Source organism: Ochotona curzoniae, unplaced genomic scaffold (assembly GCF_017591425.1).
Source record: "Ochotona curzoniae isolate NIBS_2020 unplaced genomic scaffold, NIBS_Ocur_1.0 scaffold_2453, whole genome shotgun sequence".
NCBI lineage: Eukaryota > Metazoa > Chordata > Mammalia > Lagomorpha > Ochotonidae > Ochotona > Ochotona curzoniae.
In genome coordinates this window covers 8,638,344-8,666,202 of record NW_024467094.1, presented here as the reverse complement: position 1 = coordinate 8,666,202, position 27,859 = coordinate 8,638,344, and the positions used below count along the sequence as shown (strand labels likewise).

The 27,859-nt window shown below is 50.8% G+C and overlaps 1 protein-coding gene across 6 annotated transcripts; it reads left to right on the top strand.

Moving 5' to 3' along the window:
* Positions 1-104: 104 nt before the first annotated feature.
* On the top strand, positions 105-27,770 carry NUP88 (nucleoporin 88). Of its 6 annotated transcripts, none has more exons than XM_041001470.1 (17): positions 105-413; positions 2,764-2,933; positions 4,526-4,651; positions 11,404-11,490; positions 14,594-14,767; positions 15,837-16,023; positions 16,744-16,891; positions 19,073-19,171; positions 22,593-22,683; positions 24,238-24,339; positions 25,732-25,890; positions 26,084-26,209; positions 26,288-26,353; positions 26,474-26,554; positions 27,036-27,162; positions 27,285-27,403; positions 27,583-27,770. In XM_041001470.1, exons 1-17 carry the CDS (start codon positions 105-107, stop codon positions 27,644-27,646), a joined length of 2,235 nt encoding a protein of 744 aa, XP_040857404.1. In that variant the 3' UTR covers positions 27,647-27,770. The 6 variants fall into 6 exon arrangements, with proteins under 6 accessions (XP_040857404.1, XP_040857401.1, XP_040857403.1 ...); XM_041001467.1 differs by having other exon boundaries at positions 14,591-14,767; XM_041001469.1 differs by having other exon boundaries at positions 14,591-14,767; positions 25,732-25,908.
* Positions 27,771-27,859: the final 89 nt, after the last annotated feature.

Below are 27,859 nucleotides of genomic sequence, written 5' to 3'. Positions count from 1 at the left end.
TTCCTGCTTGATGATTGGACGCAGCGGGTGAACAGCTGGCCACGGATTGGCTGCGTCCAGCGGCGGGCCGAGCAACCTCGCGTGAGGCGAGCAGTTAGGCCAAGATGGCGGCTGCCGAAGGACCCGGCGGCGACGGGGAGGCTTGGCAGACCTGGCTTCCTAACCACGCCGTGTTTTCTCGGCTCCGGGAAGGACTGAAACACCAGAGCCCTCCAGCCGAAACGGAGAAGCCGACGCCTTCGTCTCTGCCCGCGTCGCCGCCGCCGCCGCAGCCGGTGCTGACGAGAAACCTGGTGTTCGGCCTGAGCGGCGAGCTGTTCCTGTGGGACGGGGAGGACAGCTCGTTCCTGGTCGTCCGTCTGCGGGTCCTCGGCGGCGGCGGCGGCCAGGAGACCTCGCTCTCCCAGTACCAGGTGCGGTGAGGCTGCTGCGGGGGTCTCGGCGAGGGCTTCCGGACGCGTCCTCGCTTTGGTCTGGGGGTGCGGGTCCACCAGGCTTGCGGGGGGACCCCGCGCTTGGAGCGGGGTGCAGGAGGGCGGGAAGGACCGCTGGGGTAGTAACTGCACGAATGGGGGTTCGCCACGGGGCAAGACCCGGAGACACGAGCGTGTCCGCCTCGCCTTGTAGAAAATTCGGCCCGCCCGGTAGTTGGGCAGGTGTTTGAGTAAAAGAAAGTGGACGCGGGCCGAAAGTGCTGCGAGTGCGTGGATGGGAAGCTGGGCGGCAGGAGCGCGGGGCGTGCTGCGGGGCGCTTCGTGCCGAGGACGGGGGACTGGGTTTCCCGAGGGGGCCGGCAGCCCCTGCTTGCAGCTGGGGAAAGAGGTCAAGGCTGAACGCCCGGGGTTGAGCGCGCCACGTTCTAGAAAGCGATGCAGCATTTGACTGAGAAGTTTGTCACTCGGGGCTGTGTTTTCTAGACTAAGCCCCAAGGCCAGGGCAGTGTTGCTTCTTTTTAGAGATGTTTATTTTAGGTGGAAACAGTTACAGAGAGATCTTCCATCTTTTGGTTCGATGTCTGAATGGCTGCAGTGGTCAGAGCTGGGTCCAGTCCAAACACAGGAGCTTCTCCTGGGTCTCAAGCAAGTGCAGGGTCCCAAGGCTTTGGGTTATTATCCTCTGCTTTTCCCAGGCCACAGGCAAGGAGCTGGATGGGAAGTGGAGCAGCCAGGACTTGAAGCCGCGTCCATGTGGGTGGGATCCCGGCACCGGGAGTTGGATTAGCCTGCCTCCAACGCCCCATTGGGTTTGTAAGTCCAGAAAGAGTGCCTGAACGTACCACCTCTCAGTATTACGGTGCCGGATGTCGGAATAACCCTCAGTGCTGATGAAGAGCCATGAGTTACAGCCTTGAATGTTGGGAAGGCACAAGCAGTGATTAAGGAAAGAAACCTAGAAAAAGTGATTATTGGCAAGTGCAGCTAAGGTGACTGAACTGTGTGTGTAGCAGAAGCAGAGTGGCCTGTGTGCGGGCTAGCATCCCGTGAGAGAGGGTCGGGTGAGGGGGTGAGCCTGAGGAAGAGGCAGAAACAAGCCCGGAGGGATTTGTCAAGATTGTTCTGAGAGGAAACAGTCTGGTTGGAATTAGTGCTGGATGAATGAAAAGCAAAGCAGGTGTGTAGACGTTGTGGGGAGAAGTGGAAGTCTTGAGTAGTCTTGTCTGAAAGCGTTTTGGTTTAGGGAGTTCCTGCGAGCAGCAGTCTCGTGGATTGGGGAGAAAGGAGGGGGCCTGAGGGCTCTGCAGAAGTAGAAAGTGGAAGTGAGCTGTTGTGAGGGCCCTGGCCACTGTTGTATCTGCAGTCTGCAGGTGTCGAGCAGCCTTCAGCCTGCGATAGACACTCTTGAAGCTCTTTATCTTTTACTGTCTGTAATCTAATATTGACTGCTAAGAGTTCTGAACTCTTGTTTTTGCACCAGGCATCTGTGGCAATCTCAGTGTAGCAGGTACTGTGCTCAGGGCGGCGAGCAAAAGCTCTGAATCAAGCAAGTCCGCGTGTGGGATGAGCAAGTGACGCGGACAGTTAGAATGCAGGATGCCAAGATCTAGGAGGGCCTGTCCAGGTTGTGCTCTGCAAGGATAGGGGAGACGCACTTATTCTGGAATGGATCCGGGATATTTTCTTGCAGAGAAAGTGTGTAGAAGCTGGATCTCCAAGGATGTGTAGCTTTTTTTTTTTCTTTTTTAAGATGTATTTATTTTTATTGGAAAGTCAGATCTACAGAAGGAAGAGAGACAGAGAGGAAGATCTTCCATCCGATGATTCACTCCCCAAGTGAGCGCAACGGCCAGTGCTGTGCTGATACGAAGCCAGGAGCCAGAAGCTTCTGGGTCTCCTGCATGGGTGCAGGCCACAAGCAGGGAGCTGGATGGGAAGTGGGGCCGCAGCTTGTATGATGCCAGGTGTGTGCCAGGGGAGGACTTTAACCCTTAGGCTGCTCCAGGCCCAGATGTGTAACTTAAAAAAGAAAAATGTGGTGTTGCAGGAAATGGAACAGTCAGGCAAAGCAGGATGGATGATTTCCCGGAAGTACAAGCTAACCTGACTGATGTTAGAGGTGAGGCAGTGCTAGGCTGCTGCTTTGTCCTCACGAGGGAAATCGTGTGCGCCAGCGCACTTCGTCCTGTCCCAGCCTGCGTGCTGGAAAGACTTCACCCGTCAGGGCCCAAGTGTTAGTGCTTAACTAGGGTGCTCGTTAGCCCGCAATTGCAGAGAGCTGAAGCATTACCTCTTGTAATGATGCTTACCAGTTTGCTTTAATTTTCAGAGATTGCTTTGCATAAATCCACCCCTGTTTGAAATCTATCAAGTCTTGCTAAGTCCGACACAGCATCATGTAGCACTTGTAGGAATCAAAGGACTTATGGTATTAGAACTGCCTAAAAGATGGGGAAAGAATTCAGAATTTGAAGGTGGGAAATCAACAGTGAATTGTAGGTAAGTTGTGTTTCTGCTTAGTGTTTATCTGTTTAATTTGTATTACAGAAAATCGCTCAAGACCAATAGTTCTCAAAGTGTGCTTAGTATGCTAATACTGGAATCCTAGAGCTGACCATAGGAACTATGGGCTTGTGGTAGTAATTCATATGCTACGGGAGGGATTGTGTTTTATCCTGTCTAAATTACTGTATTGCTGCCTCATAGAAAGTTAGGCAGTTGGGCTCTGTGTGATAGCCCAGTGGCTAACGTCTTCGCCTTGTACACACCAGGATCCCATTTGGGTGCCAGTTTATGTCCCAGCTGCTCCACTTCCTATCCGGCTCCCTGCTTGTGGCTTGGAAAGGCAGTAAAGGACGTCCCAAAGCCTCGGGACCCTGCCCGGTGTGGGAAACCTGGAAGAAGCTCCTGCTTCGGATCGGCTCAGCTCCATCTGTTGCAGCCATTTGGGGAGTGAACCAGCAGATGGGAGAGCTTTCTGTGTTTTACTCCTTTTCTCTGTAAATCTTCCTTTCTCTGTAAATTAGCCACTAGGCTACCACACCAGGCCCAATTTTATGTGAATTTTTTAAAAGCTATTTTTGCTTATTTAAGAAGCAGAGAGAGATCTCTTATGTATTGGTATGCTCCCCAAATATCCAGGACAGCTGGGGCTACACCTGCTGAGCCCAGGAGCCTGAGAATTCTCTCTGGGTCTCCTGTAGGTGGCAGAGACCCAGCTAATTAACTACCTTCCTGAAACAAGCAGTTTGGGAGCTGGGGTTGGGAGTAGAGCCAGGACTCCATCGAGGGCACCCCAGTGTGAGATGAGACCATCTCCATCACTGTCTGGGCCGTTAGGCCAAGTGCCTACTCCTGGTTTGTTGTTGTTGTTTTATTGGAAAGTCAAATTTAGAGAAGAGAAAAATCTTCCATACGCCAGTTCACTGTCCAAATGACCACAGTGGCCAAAGCTAAGCCAGTCTGAAGCCAAGAGCCAGGAGCTTCTTCTGGGTCTCCCTCACAGGTGCAGGGTCCCAAGGCTTTGGGCCGTCCTCTGTTCTCTCAGGCCACAAGCAGGGAGCTGGATGGGAATTGGAGTAACTGGAATATGACCTGGCTCCCAAGTGGGATCCTGGTGCATGCAAGGCTAGGCACTAGGCTACTGCACCGGACACCCTGTTTTTGTATGATTTCCTTTTCAACAAATCCAGAGAAGTGCAACTCTGAAAGATCTACCAAAAAGAATACAGAATAGTATCCTGTCTTTAGCCTCACTGTAAACTGAGGTCTCAGACAGTTTTTTTTCTATGTTTATTTCCTCATTTTCAAAATAAAAGTGATAGTCCTTGTAGTTTTTTTTTTTAAGGCTGGTAAAAGGATCAAGTGCTGTGCCATATAAAGGCCCTCCGTAAGTACTGTATTAAATGTGCCTTAAGGTAAACACTGTATTTATCATTGCTCTTTGATAATGATTGAGTAGATTCTTTGAATGCTTAGCAAGATTTAAGAGAATGAAATTTTAAGAAAAGCAGAGTGTTTAGTCTTCCGTTTAGAATATTTTTCATCCAGTTTCTACAAATGTTTTTAGAAAACTGTTCTCTTTGTTTCAGTACCACACCTGTGGCGGAGAGGTTTTTCAGCAGCTCTCCCTCCCTGAGCCTGAAGCATGCTGCCTGGTACCCCAGTGAGATGCTGGAGCCCCACATGGTGCTGCTGACGTCAGACAACGTCATCAGGTAAGGGCCTTGATCTCCCTCGCAGCCGGTGAACACTCAGGCTGCCCCAGGTGGCACTGAGCTCGCACTGCCTTCATGTGGTAGCTGTTAATACGCATCGCCTGGTTTTTCTTGTTTTTGCTTTTAAGATTGATTGATTTAGCAGAGTTTAGAAGAGACAGACCTCCATCCATCTGCTGTTTTTGCCTTACAGGAAGTTTGTTGGAAGGCTCACCGGGGGTACAAATACTTCTGGCTTGTTTATCCTAGTAATGGCCAAAACTCTGGTTACCAGATCTTCCTGCCCTGTTAAATGATCCTTTACTTCATGGCATCTCTTTTTTTTTAGTATAAATTTTATTTTTGATGATGTTTGCATGATTGATTAGGATAGGAAGTGCCGAGGATTAGGGGAAAGTGAGTGAGACCATTGTTTCCAAACTTTCTTCCTGTATCTGGGGGAAGTGGGGAGATAGGGGTTGAAGCTGAACCTAGTCTCCCAACCACATCAGTACCCAGGACTGAGGGACAGCCACCCGATGTCATCCCAGGGTCCCCAAAGTGGAGCATGCTGTGAGGATTCGATAGTTCTGAAATGTTGTTCATCTCGCCACTGCACAGATGAGGAAGTCCTTCCAAGGTCCACTAGCTGACATAGTCCACCCTGCAGTCTCCATTCACTCAGATATTTGCTGTCAGCACCTCACTGGGTTAGTTGACCAATTTGTTCTGCGCTCCATCTTCTGCACTGCTACCAGATGTCCTCTGTAGGCCCCCGTGGACTGCCATGTCCTCCATGTGCATCTGGGTATCTGTCCAATTCCCTGAACCACTGAGGAGACCCAGTTCTGACACATGCACCCCACGGTCAGACCGCAGATCCTGCAGTTCTCACCATGGTTGGAGTTCTGAATCCAGCAGTTCATCTGGGCAGATCCTCAAAGAAACCTCATCTGAAGTGATCCCACACCTGCCTCTTGTGTGTGCTTGTCTGTACGGGATCTGACTCAGCCTGTCAAACACACAAAACCTATGCATATATTGGTAATTATAATTGCTGGGTCAGTTCTCTCTCCAACCCTGTCTTTTACGTGAACCAATGAGTGTTGCAGCCCAGCCCAACCCTACCCACCACACACTCGGCCCTCACACACACCAAAGGGAGCTGCAGCCTAATCGGAGCAACGCCCACTAACCACCACACCCGTCCCCAGCTCTGGTTCTTGTGATTGCCACTATGTGCATGAGACAAGTCCAGTCTGTCCCACCTCCCATTCAGCTGTCGTACACATCATTGACTGTAGCCTGGACTGGCCCAGTCTGCTCCCAGTTCCATCTCATGTTCATGGGTGCTGCAGCCTAGCCCAGTCCACCCAGCCCCCAATCCCAGCCCTAATGTGAACTGGCTGGGATTGCGGGCCCACCCCCAGACCTGAGCCGTAAGTATGCCAACAAGTATTGTAACCTGGCCTGGTCTGGGCTGCTCCCAACCTTGGTTCTTGTGCTCACCTGTAGGGACTGCATCCTGACCAAGGAGTTCCCCCAACTCGGCTGTCAGGTCTCCTCCCAGGGGCAGATCTCGCTCACACCAGTGGGTCTTTTGCCCAGGCTGACTTAGTCCACCTCCTGTCCTGGCAGGTATAGTGGATTTGCCCAACCAGCCCACACCCATTCAAATTCCCACGGTTGGGTATTACAGCTCAGCCACATCTGGCCCATGCCCCAACACAACTCTTACGTGACTCGGTCTAGCCTGGTACCCCAAGAGCCAAGGAAAAGCCCAGTCTGTCACACCCCAAACCCAGCCCACCCTCGTGCCGTGGGACACTGCAGTCATGTCCAGCCCAGATTGCTGCCCCCATACCATCTCCTGCACTCACCAGTGTCAACCACCACCCAGCCAGGGTATCTCCTTAGCTCCCCAGCCAGGCATGTTATCAGCTACAGATTTTTTTTTTTTTAAGATTTATTTTTATTGAACAGTCAGATATACATAGAGGAGGAGAGACAGAGAGGAAGATCTTCCGTCCAATGATTCACTCCCCAAGTGACCGCAACAACAGAGCTGAGATGATCTGAAGCCAGGAGCCTCTTCCAGGTCTCCCACACGGGTGCAGGGTCCCACGGCCCTCCCAGTTGAGGGCCAACCTCAACTGTTTTCCCAGGCCACAAGCAGGGAGCTGGATGGGAAGCAGGGCTGCCAGGATTAGAGCAGGCGCAGATATGGGATCCTGGCACGTCCAGGGTGAGGACTTCAGCCGTTAGGCCAAGGCGCTGGGCCCCAGCCACAGATCTTCTGCACGCCTGTGGTTGTTGTGACCCACCCCACCCCAGCCTAGCCAATCCCCCATCTTGGCCTTAGCCATTGGATGCTGCTGCCTAGACTGACCCAGCCCGCCCCTAGTTCCAACTCTTGGGTGGGGTGCTGCATCCCAGCCCTGCCCAGTCTGTTCCTCTCCAGAACCAACCCACACTCTTGCTGACTGGTGGAGCTACCTCTCCCGCCTGACCTACACTCAAGCCTGGATCAGCTCAGTGGGAGCTACTGTCTACCAGGAGAATTTTCCATGTTCCCCATCAGGCCCACCCCAGACCCAAATCTCGCATGTGCTAGCAGGTGCTAGGCTCCTACCTGGCATGGTTTCCCCCCTTGTCTTGGCTTTTCTATGAGCTGATAGATGTTGTGGCCCAGCCCAACCCTGACCCCATTCTTCCCAAGCCCAGTACCTGTGTCAGAGAATTCCATGGTCATGCTTAGCTCAGCCCATCAGTACCCTCAGCTCTTAAGGAAACCAGCAAAAATTTCAGCTCTCCAGGGTTGAGCCCACATACCTCTACAGAATCTGCCTCCAGACCTGGTTCTCTCATTTGCTGGTCAGTGTCGTGGCCCATCCTGACATTACCCGTCCTGTTCCAATTCTAATTGATGGGTACTGCGATCAGCACTGCCAGGTAGGCCCCCAGCGCTAGCTTTAGTGTTGCCTGGTGAGTGTGGTCCATGAGGATCCCTGCTAACCAGCCCAGCTCACTCTCCCACGTGGGCTGGTGCATTGGTCTGACCCATTAGGCTTTCCTGCTTCCCTCCCTTCCCTGCAATAAGTGGCCTTGTTGATGGAAGTCCCTCAGAAGTCATTCTTCACCTGCAACGGCCCCTCAGCGGCCCTCCCTCCCACACACCCCCAACGCCTTTGCCCTAGTCAATCTACGGTCTCTAGGCCCAGGAGTACTTAAGTTCCCCAGCCCAGCCTTCCTAATCCCCATCTTCTGGTAGGATGGTGTGCTGGCCCAGAGTTCTGTCCGCTCACCAGCGTCCCAAGCTCCTGGCATGCATGCTAGCCTGGGACCCCTACCCCTGCACACCCAAAACCTTTGGCCTAATCAAAGTTCCCCAAGCCCTGTCCACCAGCACAGCAGGCCAGCCTGCTATCCTAGGACTCCCCCATCCCCTTCAGCCCGCGGACATGGGAAAATGCTGAGGCGTGCTCTGCCCGCCTGAGCGCCAGCCCCCAGGTCCCCTGCACACTCCTGCTGGCGCTTCCCCCTGGCCCCCGTGCGTGTGGAGCCGTCCTGTACAAGCACACCCCCCCCCCCCTTTTAAAGATTTATTTGTAAAAGATCTATTTAATTTTTATTGGAAAAGAAAGAGAGAAAGAAAGATGTTCTATCCACCGATTCACACCCCAAGTGACCACAATGGCTGGAGCTGAACTGATCCAAAGCCAGGAGCCAGGAGCTTCTTCTGGATCTCCCATGCAGGTACAGGTTTTGGGTCATCATCCGCTGCTTTCCCAGTCCATAAACAGGGAGCTAAATGGAAAGTGGAATATAACAAAACACAAACCAGCACCCATCCATATGGATGCCCAGCAATTGCAAGGCAAGGATTTAGCCACTAGGCTATCGCCCCAGGCCCAAAACGAAATTCCTAAGGTTCTGTTAAACTTGCATAACTTTCACTATTACTTAACACAGTATTTCTGTCTAGTATTTGTATATATTTTGAAATCATTAACACTTGTGAGTCAATCAGAGTACCACAGTGAATATGCATTCATTTGGATCAGATTGTCATTAAAAATGTTTAATATTTAATGTTTTTTTATTGATAGTGGACTAAATCAAGTTTAAGCATTCATAGAGAAATTAATTGCCTTTGAAAATTGTTTCTGGGCCTGGCACCATAGCCTAACAGCTAAGTCCTCACCTTGCACGTGCTGGGATCCCATATGGGCACTGGTTCATGTCCCGGCTGCTCCACTTCCACCCAGCTCCCTGCTTGTGGCCTGGGGAAGCAGTGGAGGACGGCCCAAAGCCTTCAGACCCTGCACCCGTGTGGGAGGCTCAGAACAAGCGCTTGGCTCCTGGCTTCAGCTCAGCTCAGCTCTGGCCATTGCAGCTGCTTGGGGAGTGAACCAGCAGATGGAGGATCTTTCTTTCCTTCCCTCTGTAAATCTGCTTTTCCAATAAAAATAAGTCGTTTAAAAAGAAATTTTTTTCTCCTTTCTTTTTAATACTTTCATTTACATGAACCTGCAGAGAGACAACAGAGAGGTCTTCTGCCTGCTGGTTCCCTTCCCAAATGCCTGTGACAGTCGTGACTGGGTGAGGCTGATCTGGCCAGTCCCTCTGAAGGGCGGTCGTCTGCTGCCCCCAGGCTGCGTCGGTGGGAACTGCAGGGAGTCAGTGACAATTGCAGGAACACTTCTGAGGGGGATCCGGGCACTGTGGGCAGTGGCCTCATGGGCTGCACTGCAGTGCTGGCTCTCCCTTGTGCACTGAAATGTGAATCTGAATATCAATTAAGATGAATAAGATAAAACATTTATTTGGTTTTTTTGTTTGTTTGTTTTTTAAGGCAGGTTTACAGAGAGAATCTTGCATCCACTAATTCACTTCCCAAATGGCTACATCGGCTGGAGCTGAGCTGATCCGAAGCCATGATCTTCCTCTGGGTCTACCACGTGGGTGCAGGGCCCAAAGACTGAGCCATCCTCCAGTGCCTTCCTAGCCTGTAAGCAGGGAGCTGGACGGGAAGTGGAGTAGCCAGGACACAAACTGGCACTCGCGTGGGATGCTGCCTCTTGAGAGTGGAAGATTAGCCTGTTGAGCCATCACAGTGGCTCCAAGATTCAGTTTATTTTCCCTTGAGAAAATGGGGAATTCTTGGTGTGTGTGTTTTTATATGACAAAAACACATTTAGATTGTAAATTCTACTTTTTCTGCCAGGCGGTTGGTATGTAAAGAAAAGAATGGCATAATTGTTCCCTAGTTTGGGGTTTGTTGTCTGGTAGTAGAGCATATGGATATAATTGGAGGAATGCTGGCATGCCTTAGGGTCAGTGATGGGGTGACCGAACAGGCTGAGTTTGATTAGGGCTTGGGGCAGTAGAACTGCAGCTGTGTGTTCTAGGCTGGGGAACATGTCTGCAAGTCTCATAGAAACCTCCTCCTCATGTTGTCGAAGATCAAATGATGTAGGCTAATTGTCCGTCACAGCAGGATCTGTGGCAAAGAAATGGTTGTAAATTATCACTAGATAGAGAAGAAAATATAATTTAGGGAAATGTAAAGTAATCTTGTAATTGAAGATTTATTTATTTGAAAGTGAGAGAAGGAGAGACAGATTATCCAGAATGACACGGGCTGGGCCAGGCCGAAGCCAGGAGCCAGGAGCTTCTGGGTATCCCATCTAGGTAGCCAGGGCCCAGCCCTTGGTCTGTCCTCTGTTGCTCTCCGGGTGCATTAGAGAGCTGGACTGGAAGCAGAGTAGCTGGGACTTGAGGCAGCACCCTTGTGGGATGCTGGCATTGCAAGCGGCAGCTGAACCTGTGCCACACACTGGCTGCCCAGGATTTGTTTCTTCTTCTTCTTCTTCTTCTTCTTTTTTTTTTTTTAAGATTTATTTAGAGCTTGGCATAATGGTTCAATTGGCTAATCCTCCCCCTTCAAGGACAAGGCTCCCATATGGACGCCGGTTCATGTCTTGGTGGTTCCGCTCATCCAGCTCCCTGCTTGTGGCCTGGGGAAGTAGTCAAGGGTGGCCCAAAGCCTTGGGGCCCTGCACCCGCATGGGAGACCCGGAAGAAGCTCCTGGCTTCGGATCAGTTCAGCTCCAGCCATCATGGCCACTTGGGCGGTAAGCCAGCAGATGATCTTTCTGTCTCTCCTGCTTTCCCAGTGAAAGTTAAATACTCAACGACAACGAAAAGATTTATTTGCAAGGCAAGAGTTACAGAGAGATGGAGAGAAGACATCTTCCATCTGCTGGTTCACTCCCCATGTGGCTGCAACAGTCAGGAGCTTGCTGCAGGTCTCCCACATGCTTGCAGCCCAAGCACTTGGGCCATCCTCCACTGCTTTCCAGGTGCATCAACAGGAAGTTGAATTCGAGTGGAAGCAGCCTGGAATCAAACCAGTGCCCATATGAGACACTGGCACTGCAGGTGTTGGCGTAACTTGACAACCACTGTCCTGCCCCCCCTGAATTTTTTCTTTTTAAGCTTCAGTTGAAGCAGGGGGAAGTTCTATATGCTGGTGGGTCCATTTCCCAAATGCTATCACAGTCAGGCCAATTAGGAGCCTAGAGCTCCCGGGATCACTCACATGATCCCAGGGTGGTAGATCAGCTTCCATTGCCTTCCCGGGCACATTAGCAGAAATTCGATCGGAAGTGGAGCAGCTCAGATTCCAGCCAGCACTGAGATACGGGATACTGGTGTCTCAGTCGGCACCCTAATGTCCTGACTGACCTGTGTTTGCTTTCTGTTGCTAGAATCTACTCTCTGCGTGAGCCGCAGACACCCGTCAAGGTGATTACACTTTCGGAAGCAGAAGAAGAAAGTTTAATACTCAATAAAGGGTGAGTTTTTATTTGTGTCATGAGATCTTTAAATTATTTCCTTGAAATTATAAATGGTAACTTTGCAGTTTTACAAGAGCCACCTTAGACAAAAGTACGTAATGTAAGTAGGAAGTGAATACACCTGGATGCCATCCGTGCAGCTTCTAGCTTTATCTCAGGGTGGCTCCAGTGGAAGAAACTGATTTCCTTTTGTATCTTTGATAAGAGAATAATTATGAAATTTTACAGTTATAACATAGATGAAAGTGTTGGGCTAAACGACTAATAGTTGGGTAAGATAGGTTGCTGAACTTGAGGTTGAGCTTCAGGTGCTGGTCTGTAGGCCGACAGCTGGCATGGAGCTAGGGAACCCTTGTGGTCACCCTGTGACCCTGCAGGGACGAGTTCCTGGCTGCTTTGACCACTGACAGTCACCCTTGGACTCGGCCCATCTCCTCTGGCCGCCTGACGTCAGGTGTGCTCTGCAGAGAATAAAGCTTTTAGTAGCAGTATTTCTGCAAGTTCCACTTAGTTCTTTTTATGTTTCTATGGTGATCATATCAAAGCAATCCTATTTTTTTTCCTAACCTTTATTCCTTTGATATTTTATACTCAACCTTTTTTATACTAACCTTTATTCCTTTGATATTTTATACTGATTTTTTCCTTACAGTTGCAGATTTCTAGCTAAACATGTATTTATTTGATCTTAATGTTTCCGTATGTTGAGAGGCTGAATCGGGATGTGTTGCTCCAGAGAGAATCCACGTCTGCTGCAGCTGGGAGCCAGGGCTTCCTACAGGCCTGGGGATGTTTTAATTTTCTTTCATAGCCCCAGAATGGAAAGTTTCAGCTAAAGGAACATCTTACAGCCCCAGCTTCTCATGGCCACAGCAGCAAGGGCCGGGCCAGGCTAGAATCGGGAGCCTGGAACTCTCTCCTGGTCTTCCACTTGGGTGGCAGGAGCCCAGGTGCTGGGAACATTGTCCACTGCCTTCCCAGGCCCACTAGCAGGGAGCTGGAGCAGAAGCGGAGCAGCTGGGACGCAAACTGGCACTCCTCTGTGGAATGCCGGAGCTGTAAGCAGTGGATCAACGTTCTGCACCACAATGCCAGTGCCAAGCACCATTTTTCCTTATTTTTCAACATTGATTGATTTATTTGACTGGCAGAAATACAGAGGGAAATGGTTCACTTCTCAAATGGCGGGAACATCCAGGGCTGGAACAGGCTGAAGCCAGGAGGTTCTTTAGGGTCTCCCATGTGGCGGAAGGGGTCCAAGCACTGGGGCCGTCTGCTGCTGCTTTCCCAGGCACGTTAGCCGGGAGCTGGGTTGGAATTGGAACAGGCGGGGCGTCAGCCTGAGCCCATGTGTGATGTCTATGCCACAAGCACCAACTTTTTTTTTTTTAAAGATTATTGTAAAGACAGAAATACAGAGAGATGAGAGACAGAAACCCTCCGTCTGTTGGAGCTGGGCATGTCTGAAACCAGGAGCTTCTTTGGGATGTCCCGCATGGCTACAAGGGCCCAAGCCTTTGGACCATCCTCTGCTGCTTTCCCAGGAACTGGATCAAAAGTGAAACAGCCAGGACTTGAACTGACATCTGTATAGGATGTTGGGGCCACAGGTAGAGGCTTGGCGTGCTACATCACAGTGCTGGCCCCAAAATGATACTCTTAATGAAATCATACTAATTCCCTGCTGCCTATAACCTGTTCATTTCCCAGAATCTTTTTTAAAGATGTATTTACTTATTTATTTGAAAGGCAGAGCTACAGGAAGAGAGAGGGAGAGACTAAGATCTTTCCATGTGCTCGCTCACCAGACAGCTGCATTGGTGGGCCCAGACTGGTCCAGAACCAAGAGCTGCTTCTGGATCTCCCTCCTGGGTGCAGGATGTCAGTAATCTTTTGTTCTCATCACCAGTTAGCCAGGAATAGGATCACAGATGGGTGAGCCAGGGTTCAGCTGGCACCGATACGGGGTGCTGATGGCGCTAGGTGGTGACTTTACCCATAGCACCACAGTGCTGGCCCCAGTTTCCCAGAATCTTTATCCCAGTGGGCAAGTGTCAACATGTCTGCCAGAAGCCTCCCTTCCAGCTGTTCCTCACGCTGGGCTCGGGCTGCAGCCACCTTGGCTTTCCTTCCCATTCTTGGGACCACCCTGATGATTGTGTTTGTCTCTGTTTGATTTAGTGGTGCAAGGAGTGGTGCTTAGTAACATTAGTGGAGGCAGTGAGTCCTGCTGCTAGGAGATAACTGCTGACACGGTGTGTTCATGATATGTATGTGTGCATATTTTTGCTATTGGAAATCTCTGTATTTAAACTATTTCAAGGGCCTGGTGCGGTGGCCTAGCAGCTAAAGTTCTCACCTTGAATGCACCGGGATCCTGTGTGGGCACCGGTTCTAATCCCGGCACTCCACTTCGCATCCAGGCCAATGCTTGTGGCCTGGGAAAGCAGTTGAGGACGGCCCAAAGTCTTGGGACTCTGCACACGCGTGGGAGACCTGGAGGAAGTTCCTGGCTCCTGGCTTCAGATCTGTGTAGCACCGACCATTGCAGTCACTTGGGGAGTAAATCATTGGACAGAGGATCTTCCTCTCTGTCTCTCCTCTCTGTATATCCGCCTTTCCAATAAAGATAAGTAAATCCTTTTTTTTTTAAAAAAAAGAAATAAACTATTTCAATTAAAGTAGCGCTGAATAATTTTAGAATTTCCCAGTGTTAATATTCCTTTTTTTTCTTTTAATTAAGATTTATTTATTTTAATTGGAAAGCCAGATATACAGAGAGGAAGATCTTCCATCTACTGATTTACTCCCCAAGTGGTTGCAACAACCAGAGCAGGCCCATTCTGAAGCAAGGAGCCTGGAGTCTCCTCCGGGTCGCTCACGTGGGTGCAGGGTCCCCAGTCCCAAGGCTTTGGGCCGTCCTCGACTGCTTTCCCAGGCCACAGGCAGGGAGCTGGATGGGTAGTGGAGCTGCCGGGATTAGAACCGGCACCCATATGGGATCCCGGCCCTTGCAAGGTGAGGATTTAACCAATAGGCTACCATGCCGGGCCCCACTGAGCTGTTGTTAACAAGCTGCTTTTCTCATCTCTTCCAGAAGGGCATATACAGCATCTCTGGGAGAGACAGCAGTTGCCTTTGACTTTGGACCGCTGGCAGCAGTCCCTAAGAATGTGTGTGGGCAAAAAGGCCAAGAGGAAGTGGTGGCGTACCCACTGTACATCTTGTATGAGAACGGGGAGACTTTCCTCTGCTACATTAGCCTGTCGTACAGGTGAGTCGTGGTGGGAACTGGCCGGCAGGAGAACCCAGTCTGCATTCCGTGCGGTCTGCACATTTCAGAGTCTGGAATATGGCAGCCTTTAGATGCTCTGCCTGTGCAGTTCATTGATACAGTTCATTTGAGTTTGTCTGTCCTTGAGTTACTTGAGCAAGTTCCATAGAATTCTTGGATAGTCCCTTAAAATAGGATTGGATTTGTATTCCTCAAGTCTGGTTTCCCTGAACTTTAGTATCTTATACGAACAGGGCTTCATGGTAACGGTTAGGCATCGCGATCTGCTGTGTTATTTGAGGAGAAAAGCTTGTACGCATGAGTAGTTAGAGGACTGTTGTCGTGTGAGCCAGCCGGCCAGCACCCTCAGCTCGCCGTGGGTGTCAGCCAGCTCTCAGGAAGTCTGCGGCTCCGGAGCGTGACGATGCAGGAGAGGCCCGAGGGTCGTGAAAACATGGATGGTGATCAGTGCCAGAGTGTAACAGCTCTCAGGTTCAGTGTGTATTTTGAAAAATCACAAGGACTTACGGAAGAACCCTGGAGGATATCAGCTTGGAGAGACAGAAATTAGAAAAGGACATCGCAAAGGATTGTGGGAGGGGTAGGAAGAGAATACTATGCCAAAGCTGTCACCATGTTAGGTGGTGCCAGTTAATCCGGGGCACATGGAGGTCAGGTGCTGGTTGAGTCTGCAGTGGCAGCTCGTAAGTGCTTTGCCAGGAGACTTCAGCGGCGTGGGCAAAGCATAAACCACAGTCCATTTATGCTTTTCAGTTTCACAACTATTGGGCTTAGCAGTGTCTGTTTAGGTGCCAGTAACTCCCAGCCGCAGCTGCGAGAACCCAGAATCGCTTCAGACTTTGCCAGGGCCCGCTCAAAGAAAAGCACAACGTCTGAATGAAAACCACCAGGGTGGTGGAATGGAAATGGAAAAATAAAGACCTGGAGACACGGCAATATCTGCCGTTGAAGGGAGAGTAAATACTGCGGGAAGACAAAGAATGGCCAGAAGGGCTGGGCGTGTTTAACTTCTGTCAGCAGCTGCCCGCATGTTTGTACTCCTCTTCAGTCTTGGCAGTGTTGGAAAGCTTTTGGGTCCGTTGCCCATGCATCCTGCAGCTGAAGACAACTACGGCTATGATGCCTGTGCTGTGCTCTGCCTGCCCTGCGTCCCCAACATCTTAGTCATTGCTACCGAGTCGGGAATGCTGTACCACTGCGTTGTGCTGGAGGGGGAAGAAGAAGATGACCAAACAGTAAGTACAGGCTCCCGTGCATGTCCTGCGTGCCCCACCTGACCAACTATGAGTGCTAATATATGAGGAATTTTAGCTTGTACCTGCAACTTCAGATCCTTAACCACGTGAAGTAACTGAAGCACACACACAGTTGTAAACAGCTTACAGGACTGCCGGCGTGCGGCCCGCCAGCCTGCCTTTTCTTCAGATCTTTATGTTGCTCTTTGGTGACAGATGTAAAATTTGGGATTACTGACCCCAAGAAAGAGACTTTGTGTTTTTTTTTTCAAGAATAGTAATACACCCTTAGGATAGGGACTAGAAATAAGAATTTGAAAGCATTGTTTAACCCAGCCTTCTGCTTGTGTGTGTTTTATTATTATTATTTTACTTGAAAGAGTTACTGAACGGGAGAGACAGAAATCTTCCTTCTGCTGGTTCACTGCCCAGCTGGCTGCAAGGACCAGAGCTGGGTCACTCTGTTGGTGGGAGCAAAGGGCTTGCTCTGGGTCTCCCATGTGTGTGCAGGTGCCCAACACTTTGGGCCATCCTCCACTGCCTTCCCAAGCCATACGCAGAGAGCTAGATGGGAAGTGGAGCACGTGTGAGATGCTGACACTGCAGCCAGAGGGTTAGCGCACTATAGCATCATACTGTGCTGCTTGTTTTTAATTGTGTACATTTTCAAATGAGTATGGAAGATGAACATCACAGCACTTTTTTTGTTTGTTTCTGCAGTCAGAAAAGTCCTGGGATTCCAGGGCTGACCTCATCCCTTCGCTGTACGTGTTTGAGTGTGTTGAGTTGGAGCTTGCTCTGAGACTGGCGTCTGGAGAGGACGACCCCTTCGGTTCTGACTTTTCTTGTCCAATCACACTTCACCGAGGTAAGGTGCTTGCCGAGCTTGGTTCCTCATTGCATCAGAACCAGGGCTGTCCTAGGCTTTCTCAAGTCCCTCATTTATTTTGTGGTTCTGCCTTTAAAAAGTTGCAGTGGGTTTTTGTTGCCTACACTGTTGCAATGTTTCTATCCAGGTTAGACTGCAGATTCTCCAGGCATTCACAACACCAGAATTCAGCCTCAGTTCACCCAGTTTTGAAATAGTGAATTTTTCCTGGTCCTGCCAAAATTAATTTCGTGGTTTAAATAAGTAAGTTAGACAAGCTTTAGATTACACTTTAAAATAACTTTAAATCCTAGTGTACTGCAGTCCTGCTGAGGTGTCATGGCCGCCAGCCGCAGCTGAGGGGTGTGGGATGGGCTGACCAGCATGGCTGTTAGCTCGTGGCACATTCTCCGTGCTGCTCACATGGCAAGGCTGCCCAGCAGCACGTCGCTCACGGTGTAGCCTGCTTGTCAAGGGTGCGTGTCTTCATGCCCAGACCCAGCTCGTACTCTTGTTTTTTACTCATCAGGGTGGGCACCTGAACAAGCTTAAGTCTGTTCCTCTGAGAGGTTCTGACAGACTGCTGAGACGGCCCTGGAACGCCTGTCCTCACAGATGCGGGCGGAGTTTGGGACTTGGTGTCTGGAGTCTAGGTTTTCCTGGCGGCCCCAGCAGAGAGAAGGAGACATAGAGTAGGAAAGATCTTCCCTTCACTGGTTCACTCCCCAAGTGGCTGGGGAGCTGAGGTGGATTAGCAGGGAGTTGCTGGACTAGAGCAGAGGGACTCAGGCTGGTGCTGCCAGCACTGCATGTAGCAGCTTAACTTGCTATGCCCGAAACCAGCCAGTAATTTTAATTTTATTTTTAGTGTTTACACAGTTGAGGGATGAATGCCCATGTGGGCCTCTGATTAGGGTGGCACACCCACAGCCTGGCAAGGATGCATGGGCTCTGCCGCAGCAGCCCAAGGCTCTGTGCCATGGCTTGCTGTCCACTTACTTGTTCTGTCCCAAGTGTCCTGCTGCCTGTTTTCAGGAGGACTCTGGTGAGTAGTGTGATGGCCACCTGTGCCTCAGTGGTCATTCATACCCTGGCCAGTGTGACAGACAGAGCCAAAGCACATTTTCCTTATTATTACAGTTGTATTTGTTTGAAAGGTAGACTGGGATCTCTCAACCCCTGATTCACTCCCCAGATGCCCATGACAGTTTGGGCTGGCCAGACCCACCCCAGGCTAGGAGCACAAGCCAGGCCTCCCATACAGCTGGCAGGGAGCCCACTACCTGAGCTGTTATCTGCCAGCTCACAGGACATGCCTTACCACGAGGCTAGAATCAGCAACAGAGCTAGGCAGTCACATATGGGGTGCAGGGATGACAAGCAGCGTCCCAGACAATAGGCCAGATGACCGCCTCATGACGTACTGACCTATAAGCTTTCTGCTGCTAAAGCCAGAGATGGGGTTGAGGCCCAGGGTCATGGTGCCAGCTGTAGGTGACACCGTCCAGCACGTATGTTCAGTTGCCTGTGGCAGTGGTCTTCATGTTGGAACAGGGCGCGCTGAGAGCTGTCCCTGCAGGCCCTGGAGGACGGCCCCTTAGTATCTGACCAGTGATGGAGTTAGCAGTCCCAAGAGGCTTCCTGTGCTCACTCGGTGTGTTGGTCTCACAGAGGAACTGACAGGGCTTTTAGGCAAAGCCCTGCTTCCGTGTAGGCCTAGTCCACTGCTCAGTGCCTGCCCCAGGCTAGTGGAGGGGAGACACTAAGCTGGTGTGAGGGTCACAGGGTCGGGGGCTCTCCCAGATTTGGATGTGGGCCAGGTCTGTGCAGTGTTAGTGGGGTACAGGCCAAGCAGTCATCCCAGTTGAGTGCAGGAGTGCCGAGGCGGGGCGGATCTGGGTGCTGCACTGGGAGCACTGGCCTAGGCAGAGAGGCCTTTGGGCTTTATCTGCTGCTGGGTCCCACCATAGCTTGATGTTTTATGAACATTATTCTAGTAATACTTAGAAAATATCATATCTGAATGTTTATTATACATTCAGTTAAGGTGGATTTGAAAATCAAAGTTGAGGACTTCAGCTTCCCTGCCGCCACAGTGCGAAAGTCCTGTAGGCTTTGCACAAGCAAACATATGCTGAGGCTGCTAGGTGACCTTTGTCCTGAATGAGTTTCCATTTGCAGATCCCAAATGCCCTTCACGATATCACTGCACTCACGAAGCAGGTGTACACAGTGTCGGGCTGACTTGGATTCACAAGCTTCACAAATTTCTTGGATCAGGTGAGTTCACAAACTTTCTGTACATTTTAGAGGTTCTATGAAAAAGTAACTGGGATTAGGGGGAAAGCAATAGAGAAAACTATTAGTTTTCCAAAATTTGGTTCTTTGAAAAATCAGCAGTAGACCAGCCTTTAGGTAGAACCATGGAAGACAAAAGGTTGTAAGTTACCATAATTAGTAATGAAAGAGACTGTTCTCTCAACCTGTCAGAAGTGAAAGAGGATTACAGATGGTGTCCTCTAGGCAGCCACGTGGCCGTCAGATAACCTGGATGCAGAGGGTGAAAGCAGCTGTCACAGCTGACTCCAAGAACTGAAAACACTGTGGACTGTGATGAGTGGAGACTGCTGAGTCAGCAGCGACATGTCCAGCAGTGGAAGGGACACTTCCAGCTCCTCTAGGACAAGCCCAGGACATCAGAAAATAAAACTACAAACATCTCCTGAGAATAAAAATTTCTCCAGAAAATACCAGCAGACCAGATCCTGCAGCAAAGAAAAAAATGTAGATACTGTGACCCAGTGGGATTGATCCCACAAATGCAAGGTTAGTTTAGCATCTGACGAAACAGTGAATTGTATCTTATCAGTAGAATAAAGGATGGCCATCTCGGTAGGCACAGCAGAAGGATTTAGGAATATCTAGCAGTGCCAGAGTCCAGCTCCGGCTGAGCTCCTAAGGAACATTCCTAAGGTTGTTCTGCCAGTTGTTTCACCTTGAGGCAGGATATCAGCCATCCTAACACTCTGCTCAGGAAGTTCTCAGCAGAGGGCACAAATCAATGAATGATGCATTCCTACTACAGTCCTAATTTTACAACTTAGTCTTGAGTCAGTTAAGGGAGGAAATGCATCACAGGAGGGACCTAAACATTAAGGAAAGAAGGAAAAAAAACCCTAAGCATAGATCCCCACTGCATCCAGGGACTTAATGCCCTTGATTAGCATTCGGTTAATGGGGATGGAAAACCCTAAAGGTAGGTTCCTGCTACACCGAGAGACTTGACACCCTTGATTAGCATATGGTCAATAGGGGCAGCCGAGACAGCAGGAATAGTAAAAGGCCCTTTTGTCAAGACCTGATCCGTGACATCAACTTCCAAGCTCACACTGATAATAAAGACCAGCTCCACAATGGCAGACCATACCTAAATAGATTACAGAATTCTCAGCAGGGTTGTCCCGGTGTCCATGCAAAGGGAGATGGAACTGCTTCTCAGATGGTTGTAGAGGCAGCGGGAAATTCCCTGTGGCCCTGCCTGCAGTGGAGCAGTTCTCTCCACACCTTTGTGTCTTCCACACCCACCACACGGGCCCCAGCACAGCAGCTTTTCATGTTTTTTGTTTTTTCTTTTTTATTTGCTTAAAGATTTATTTTTATTGGAAAGTCAGATTTACAGAGGGAAGGAAAGACAGAGAAAGATCTTCCATCTGTTGATTCATTCCCCAGGTGGCTGCAACGGCCTGAGCTGATCTGATGCCAAGAGCCAGGAGCTTCTTCCGGGTCTCCCATGTGAATACAGGGTCCCAAGGCTTTGGGCCATCCTTGACTGCTTTTCCAGGCCACAAGCAGGGAGCTGGATGGGAAATTGGGCTGCTGGGATTAGAAGCGGTGCCCATATGGGATCCTGGCATGTGCAAGGCAAGGACTTAAGCCACTAGGCTACTGTGCCAGGCCCTTTTCATGTTTTTTTGTTTTTGAACACTCAACAAGTTACTGATATGAAGGTGACACGGATGAAGCTTCTGATTTGAGCTTGACTCAGTTCTGTCCCAGCCATTGCGGCCTTTTAGCAAGTGAACCAGCAGATGGAAAATTTTTCCTTCTCTAATTCTGCCCTTCAAGTCAGTCAGATATTTAAAAAATATTCAGAGCTTTGCCTATCAAAATATTAGCTGGCTTCTTTATATAAATTAACAAACATTTCCTAAAACCTGAATGAAAATACAAGCATACAGCCAAGACACTGCTGTGAAACAGTAACACCATTGGGAGTCCCACACGTCCCAATTTCAAAGCTTTCTAGAACTTTGTGGTAGTCAAAACAACGTGATATTGGTATAGACATGTATACAGGGCAGTGGACTAGAATTAGTCCAAAAATAAATCCTGGTAGTTGGTTTCAGCAAGAGTACAGTTTGGCTATGATTATTTATTTACTTATTTAAGATTTATTAAGAGACTGAGAAATCTCCCATCTCCTGGGTCACTCCCCAGATGGCCACAACGGCTGGGTTTCAGCCAGGCAAGAGCAAGGAGCTTCTTCAGGGTCTGCCACATGAGTGGCAAGGGTTCAAACACTTGAGCCATCCTCCACTGCTCTTCCCAGGCGGGCAGAAGGAAGTTAGATCTGAAGTGGAACAGCCGGGACTCCAGCCAGCACCCATAAGACATGCTGGGGTCACGGGCAGCAGCTTGACGCACTACACCACAGCTCTAGCCCCAGTAATTTTTTCAGCAGACGGAGCTGAGACAACTGGACATCCACATTCAAAAGAATAGAATTGGAGCTCAGTTTCATCCTGTATGCAAAGATGAACTCCGAATATAATTTAGACCTCAGCAGAAACAGTCTGACCGTGGCTTAGGCAACGGGTTCTTAAGTTACGGCATGAAAAACACAATAGGTAAATGGGAGGATTGAGATACTTTCCCCGTTGTTGGAAGTGAGCTGTTTGTCCTTAGAGGAAGGATGCTCTCAGGAAAGTGGAAACTACCCCTGGAATGGGGAACAAGTTTGCAAATCATACCTAATTCACAGAGGGACTATGAGAGCTCAGTAATGAATAGCCCCGCCCTGTTCCTGAAGTAGGCCAGCGTGCATACACATGCTTTCTCGTCGTTAGTCACTATGGAAGTGAGCTGTCACAGGCCCTCCCCGCGGCGTCCCTCACACCCGCCTGGGAAGGTAGAATGACTCCGGGAACACGCCGTTGGGTTGAGGGGGAAGGAGACGCTTCCTGCACTGTTCATGGCAGTTGAGTAAAGAGGCAGGCGGGCCACTCATGTTCCTGTTTGTCTCCAGTAGGCAAATTCAACGAGAGTAGTTTAATGTTGCCTAAACCTGCAGTGTTCCCATCAATGAAAGTAATAAGTACGGGGGCATTTTTGGAAATTGAAAATGTGATGATAGTTGAACAAATTTTTTCAGTATACTAAAAACCCATTGAAATGCCTTGAAAAATGTTTAGCAAAGTTGATGAGCCCCATGCGGTAAGGAAGAGCAGCTGTGGAGGGGATGGTTCCAGCACTGTGTCTGCACTGAGAAACCTCGGGACACCTCGTGCGCTCCTTGGGGCAGGAATGGAGGCTCCAGAGTGGAGAGCGTCTGCATCAGGGAGGCCCACCCTGGGCCTAACACCTTAGCGGTTCAGCTCGGGAACCTGTGCGGGCAGCGGTGACATCATGTGCTTGTTTGTAGATGAAGAGGACAAGGACAGCTTACAGGAACTTGCCACAGAACAGAAATGCTTCGTGGAACACATTCTTTGTACGAAGCCACTGCCGTGCAGGTAAAGGCCCTTGTTGCCTTCTTCACACAGCCGACGGCGCCCATTGCAGGAGTTGAATGCTTGATTCCTAACGGTGTCTGGTTCATTAACAAGATGAAGAAGAGCTTAATTCTGCTTTCTTCCTCGCCCTCTGTTTCCTTTTTCTAGAGCCTGTTTCCCAGCCCCAACCCCAGCTGACTGGCGTGCCCTCCTTCCTTTGAGAGGACTCTGAAGGTTAATCCTTGCCCTGGGCGCCGTGTCCTGAGGTGTTAGGAAGGCCGAGCTGTGTTTGCTGTGTTGCTCACGCTCTGCCTCACGGCTGTAGTCTCAGTGCCTTTAACTGAGGGCTTCAGTTGCTGTGGGGACAGTGTGAAAGGAAGTGACTGGAAAGACTCCCGGGTCTCCTTGTGATAACTGGGCAGACACAGACCCTTCAGACAAGCAGAAGCGTAGGGAGAAGGGCACAGGACGAGTTAACGCGGGCATCTGCAGCTGTGTTCCTTTGGGACATCTGAGGTCACTGTGGGACTGCCGGCCAGGCCAACTAGGGAACAGTAAAGTCTTATTTATATGCATTTCAAGGTAGAATTAAGCAGTCTTGCTGAGGAATGAATGCATAGGTAGAAAACACGTACAGCCGAGCAGTCCAGCTTCCTGCTGCGGCCTGGGAGGCAGCAATGTTACAGACCTGGGAGTGGTCCAGCAGGGGACATCTGTTTCACTCTCTGGCTGTTTTATGTAGATTAAAACTTTTTTTTTAAATGTGTAAGGGGACCGGCATTGTGGTTTGGCTGGTAAAGCCGTCATCTGCCGCTCAGGCATCCCTGTGAGTGCCAGTGCTGTGCTGGCTAGGTCCCTTCTGCTGTAGCTATGGTGGAGGATGGCCCACGGCCTGGACCTGCCCCACACGCCTAGATGGAAGCTTTGGCCATTGCGGCCATCTGGGGGCCAGTGCGCGGAGGCAGGCTCTCTTCCCTCTCCTCCCCCTCCCTTCTCTGGCTTTCCAAATAAAAAGGAGAAAAACAGCTTCAGGGAGATGGACATGGGGACGTAATGGCCTCCTGTGAGCTGTACTAGGAGACACAAGCTCTTCAGTTGTACCTTGCTAGGCACATTTTCAGACCGTGAAAAGAGGTGGTGGCGGCAACCAAGACAGAAATGTGGTGCAGGGGTGAGGTGGGCATGGTCACGAGGACAGCAGCTGCTAGTTTCTCTGAGGTGGGCGCCCAGCTGCAGCTTGGCACAATAATCAAATCCTCAGACACAGGCCAAGTTCGTCGCACCTTCAGAGCTCTTCATTCAGGTTCCAGCTCTTACTGTCTGTGCAGCTTTAGCCACAAGGAGAGCATGGGCTTCCTGTGTGGGTTAGACATCCAGACACAAGTGCAGCCTGGAGCTGTGGGGATGGCCGTGGCCTTGGGATCAGGTGCCTCAGTGGATATCCCCTGGACGGTGACAGCTGGTCCCGAGTCCTGTTCTGTCCGGCCACCACTTGGGAGGTTATGGGCACTTGCAGGTACCGATCCCTCGGTCATGCCTTTGCGACTGTGGAACTTAACTGTGACTGTTTTGCAGGCAGCCCGCGCCCATTCAAGGATTCTGGATCGTCCCGGACATTCTGGGGCCCACGATGATCTGCGTCACCAGCACCTACGAATGCCTCACCAGGCCTCTGCTGTACGTGCCCTCTGTGCTCCTCTCGGCTCTGGTTCATCCCGCAAGGCCGGGAGCGGCCTGACTGGCCTTGCTTCTAACTTGAGGGTTGCAAAAGTGGATTTTTCTGTTGTGCCATTTGAGTTTCTGGTTTGTTCCTTTAACTAGCTGAGAATCAGCAGCTCTGCTTAGTGCTGAAGTACCAAGCCCCATGACTGCGTCAGGCTGAGTCATCTACAAGCCTAGGCCCCTGGCTTCTGCATGGCTCTCTAAGCGCCGTGCACAGCTAGCACTGCTGCCCCTGCCAGCCTCCCAGGCCCTCATGGCAGACGTTGGCGTGGAGGAGGGTGGGCTGAAGCGAGCTCAAGACCCCGTCACAGAGCCAGCATCCCTGTTTCCTTTCCAGGCAGCTCTGTGGGGTCGTGGCTTTATTCTTATCAAGGCAGATGTCACCAGAGTGGCAGACAGCAGAGCCACCTGCTGCCAGTTCACAGCCAGTGGCTCAGAAACTGCCATCACTTCACTGGTCTCCCCATCCTCTTAACACTGGCAAGTTAGAATATCTCAAAGGCAAGACAAGTAGTTAAATACTAACTGTTACATTAAAAGACTAAATCCTAACAAGTCTAAAAAATAAAGCTTGCTATAATAGGTTCCTTTGAAATAGAAAACAGGAATCTCACAGTAGGAAATAAGCCACTGAGCCTGCTGCCAAAGTTTGCTGTTTTCTAATTCTTTCTGAAATTGCCTCTGCAAATATTCTCACTTGATATAATTTTTTTCAAGATTTATTCATTTTTATTGCAAAGTCAGATTCACAGAGAAGAGGAGAGGCAAAACAAGCGGCTGCAACAGCCAGAGCTGAGCCGATCCGAAGCCAGGAGCTTCTTCCGGGTCTCCCACGTGGGTGCAGGGTCCCAAGGCTTTGGGCTGTCCTTGACTGCTCTCCCAGGCCACAAAGAGGAAGCTGGATGGGAAGGGGGCTGCCGGGATTAGAACCTGCACCCATATTGTATCCAGGTGAAGGCAAGGTGAGGATTTAGCCACTAGGCTATTGTGCCAGGCCCAAGTGAATGTAATTTTCAATGCTCAAGTTTTATGGAACCAAATGTTATAATCTAGCTATAAGCCAGTTACCTGGCTTAATACTGGTTTTCATTAAATCTAAGCCTAGAAACGAATGATCTTATGTCTCTGGCCTGCGTGTGAATTGGCTCACCAGCCCTTTGCCCACAGTGTCCATGTGTGTTTGTGCTGACTTTGCAGCATGAATCCCACGTGGCAGTCAGGTCGCTGTGACAGGTGGTTGTGCTGGTGAGAGGACAGCTTCCTGCACTGACCTAAAGTCGGGAACCAGGCATTCTCTGCTCTGCAGTGCCCTGCAGCCGTGCTTAGTTGGTTCTGTTTGTCTTACAGAAGTACCGTGCATCCAGCCTCGCCCCCCTTGCTCTGCACCCGCAAGGATGCTGAAGTGGCCGAGTCTCCGCTCCGTGTTCTGGCTGAAGCACCAGACTCCTTTGAAAAACACATTAGAAGCATCTTGCAGCGCAGCACTGCCAACCCGGCTTTTTTGAAGTACGGGAACTTGAGAGTGTAGCAAGTCTCCATCCTGCCTGTCATCAGCTGTCCCAGAAATGTTGACGATGGCAGATCTATCGGCTTGTGGGTGGAGAGTGCTGAACGCAGAGTGGGACGAGGGAGGGAGGTGGGAGCTGGGCCCGGCTTGTCCTCTTGCTTAAGGCGAGTAACTGGCAACTTGATGTTTCAGATCCTCAGACAAGGACGTGGCGCCCCCTCCAGAGGAGTGTCTGCAGCTGCTCAGCAGGGCCACCCAGGTGTTCAGGGAGCAGTACCTGCTCAAGCAGGACCTGGCCAAGGAGGAGCTGCAGCGCAGGTGCCGTCCCGGGGCCGCCTGTGGAGGCTGGGGAAGGGCATGGCCTGGCTTCTGACTCGACTTTTTTTGTTCTTGAAGGGTCAAATTGTTATGTGACCAGAAAAGGAAACAACTAGAAGATCTCAGTTACTGTCGGGAGGAGAGGTACGTGTCAGCACCGGGGAGATTAAGCAATAATCTCCCAACCTGAGAGCCGAGCCCCAGCATGTGGCTTCAGCATCGGGGGTCGGGGAGCCGCCAACCTCTCGTTTCCTGCTCCGTTAGGAAAAGTCTGCGCGAGATGGCGGAGCGCCTGGCCGACAAGTATGAGGAGGCCAAGGAAAAGCAAGAGGACCTCATGAACAGGTCGGTGACCTTCCACTCCCAGCTGGGCACTGCTCTGTGGAGGGCTGGGCACAGTCGGGCTGGGTGACAGGGTTTATCTGGAGCTGGCTTACACGGGTACCCAAGCAGGGCAGCTCCACAGCAGGCCGAAGACCCTGGGCTGCCACTGCTGTGGTGCAGGCCGAGGGTGTAACTCACAGTTGGAAGTGAAGAGCTGTCAGTGGGGCTACCAGGGCGGGAGACCAGCATGTCCCAGAGCACAGAGACGCTGTCCCTGGTCTCTGCAGCCACCCGCAGGCTGCATCTTCCCCAGCAGTGCTGTCACCAGCCCCTCCCAGCACACCCGAGCCACGCGGGGCCGCTCAGTGTCCCCTCGGCCAGGCAAGTGAGCGCCTGCCCTGGGCCACCGCTCACACAGGCCCGCCTCCCTGCGCCCGCCGGGGACCGTGGCACCGCTGGGAGTGCCGCGCTCCAGCTGGGCATCTGCCTGCCTATTTTGAAGGATGAAGAGAGTCCTGCACAGTTTCCACTCGCAGCTCCCAGTTCTCTCTGATAGTGAGAAAGATATGAAGAAAGAATTAGAGCGGATTCCTGATCAACTCCGAGATTTGGCCAGTGCCATCAAACAGGTATGAATGGATGCAGATTTTTAAAACAAATTATATAGAAGTAACTTCATCAAAAACATGAAGATACTGAAGCCACGTGGTGAACCATAGCCAGATTCCCGCTGCTCGCTTTGCCGTCTCAGGTCACCATGAAGAAGGACTACCAGCAGCGGAAGATGGACAGGGTGCTGAGCCCCCCGAAGCCCAGCATCACCCTCAGCGCCTACCAGCGCCAGTGCATCCAGTCCGTCCTCAAGGAGGAGTGAGTGGCCCGGCCTGGGAGGGGCTCCATCCTGGGGGGGGGGTGTCAGGGGCTCCAGAGCCTCTCCCAGGGAGGGTGGGCGCAGACCCCCGGTGAGGGAACGCCCAGTCTGTGGATGTTTCAGCATGGGCAGTTTTCCTGAGAAGCCCTAACGGCTGGCTGCGCTGTGGTTTTCACAGGGGTGAGCACATTCGGGAGATGGTGAAACAAATCAACGACATCCGGAACCACATCAGCTTCTGAAGCCCACAGTGTGAGACGGACGGCACTGCTTTAAAAACGGGCGTCGAAGATGAATTTTGGTCTGGTTGTTCATTTTTATATTCTGTTTTATAATTATTGAATAAAAGTTTTTATTTTAAAAGGTGGAAATGCCTGTGACGATACCCAGCGATGGCCCAGGGTTACTTCTGTGAACTCCTGAGGCGGCTGGCAGGCACACACTCGCCAAGGGTA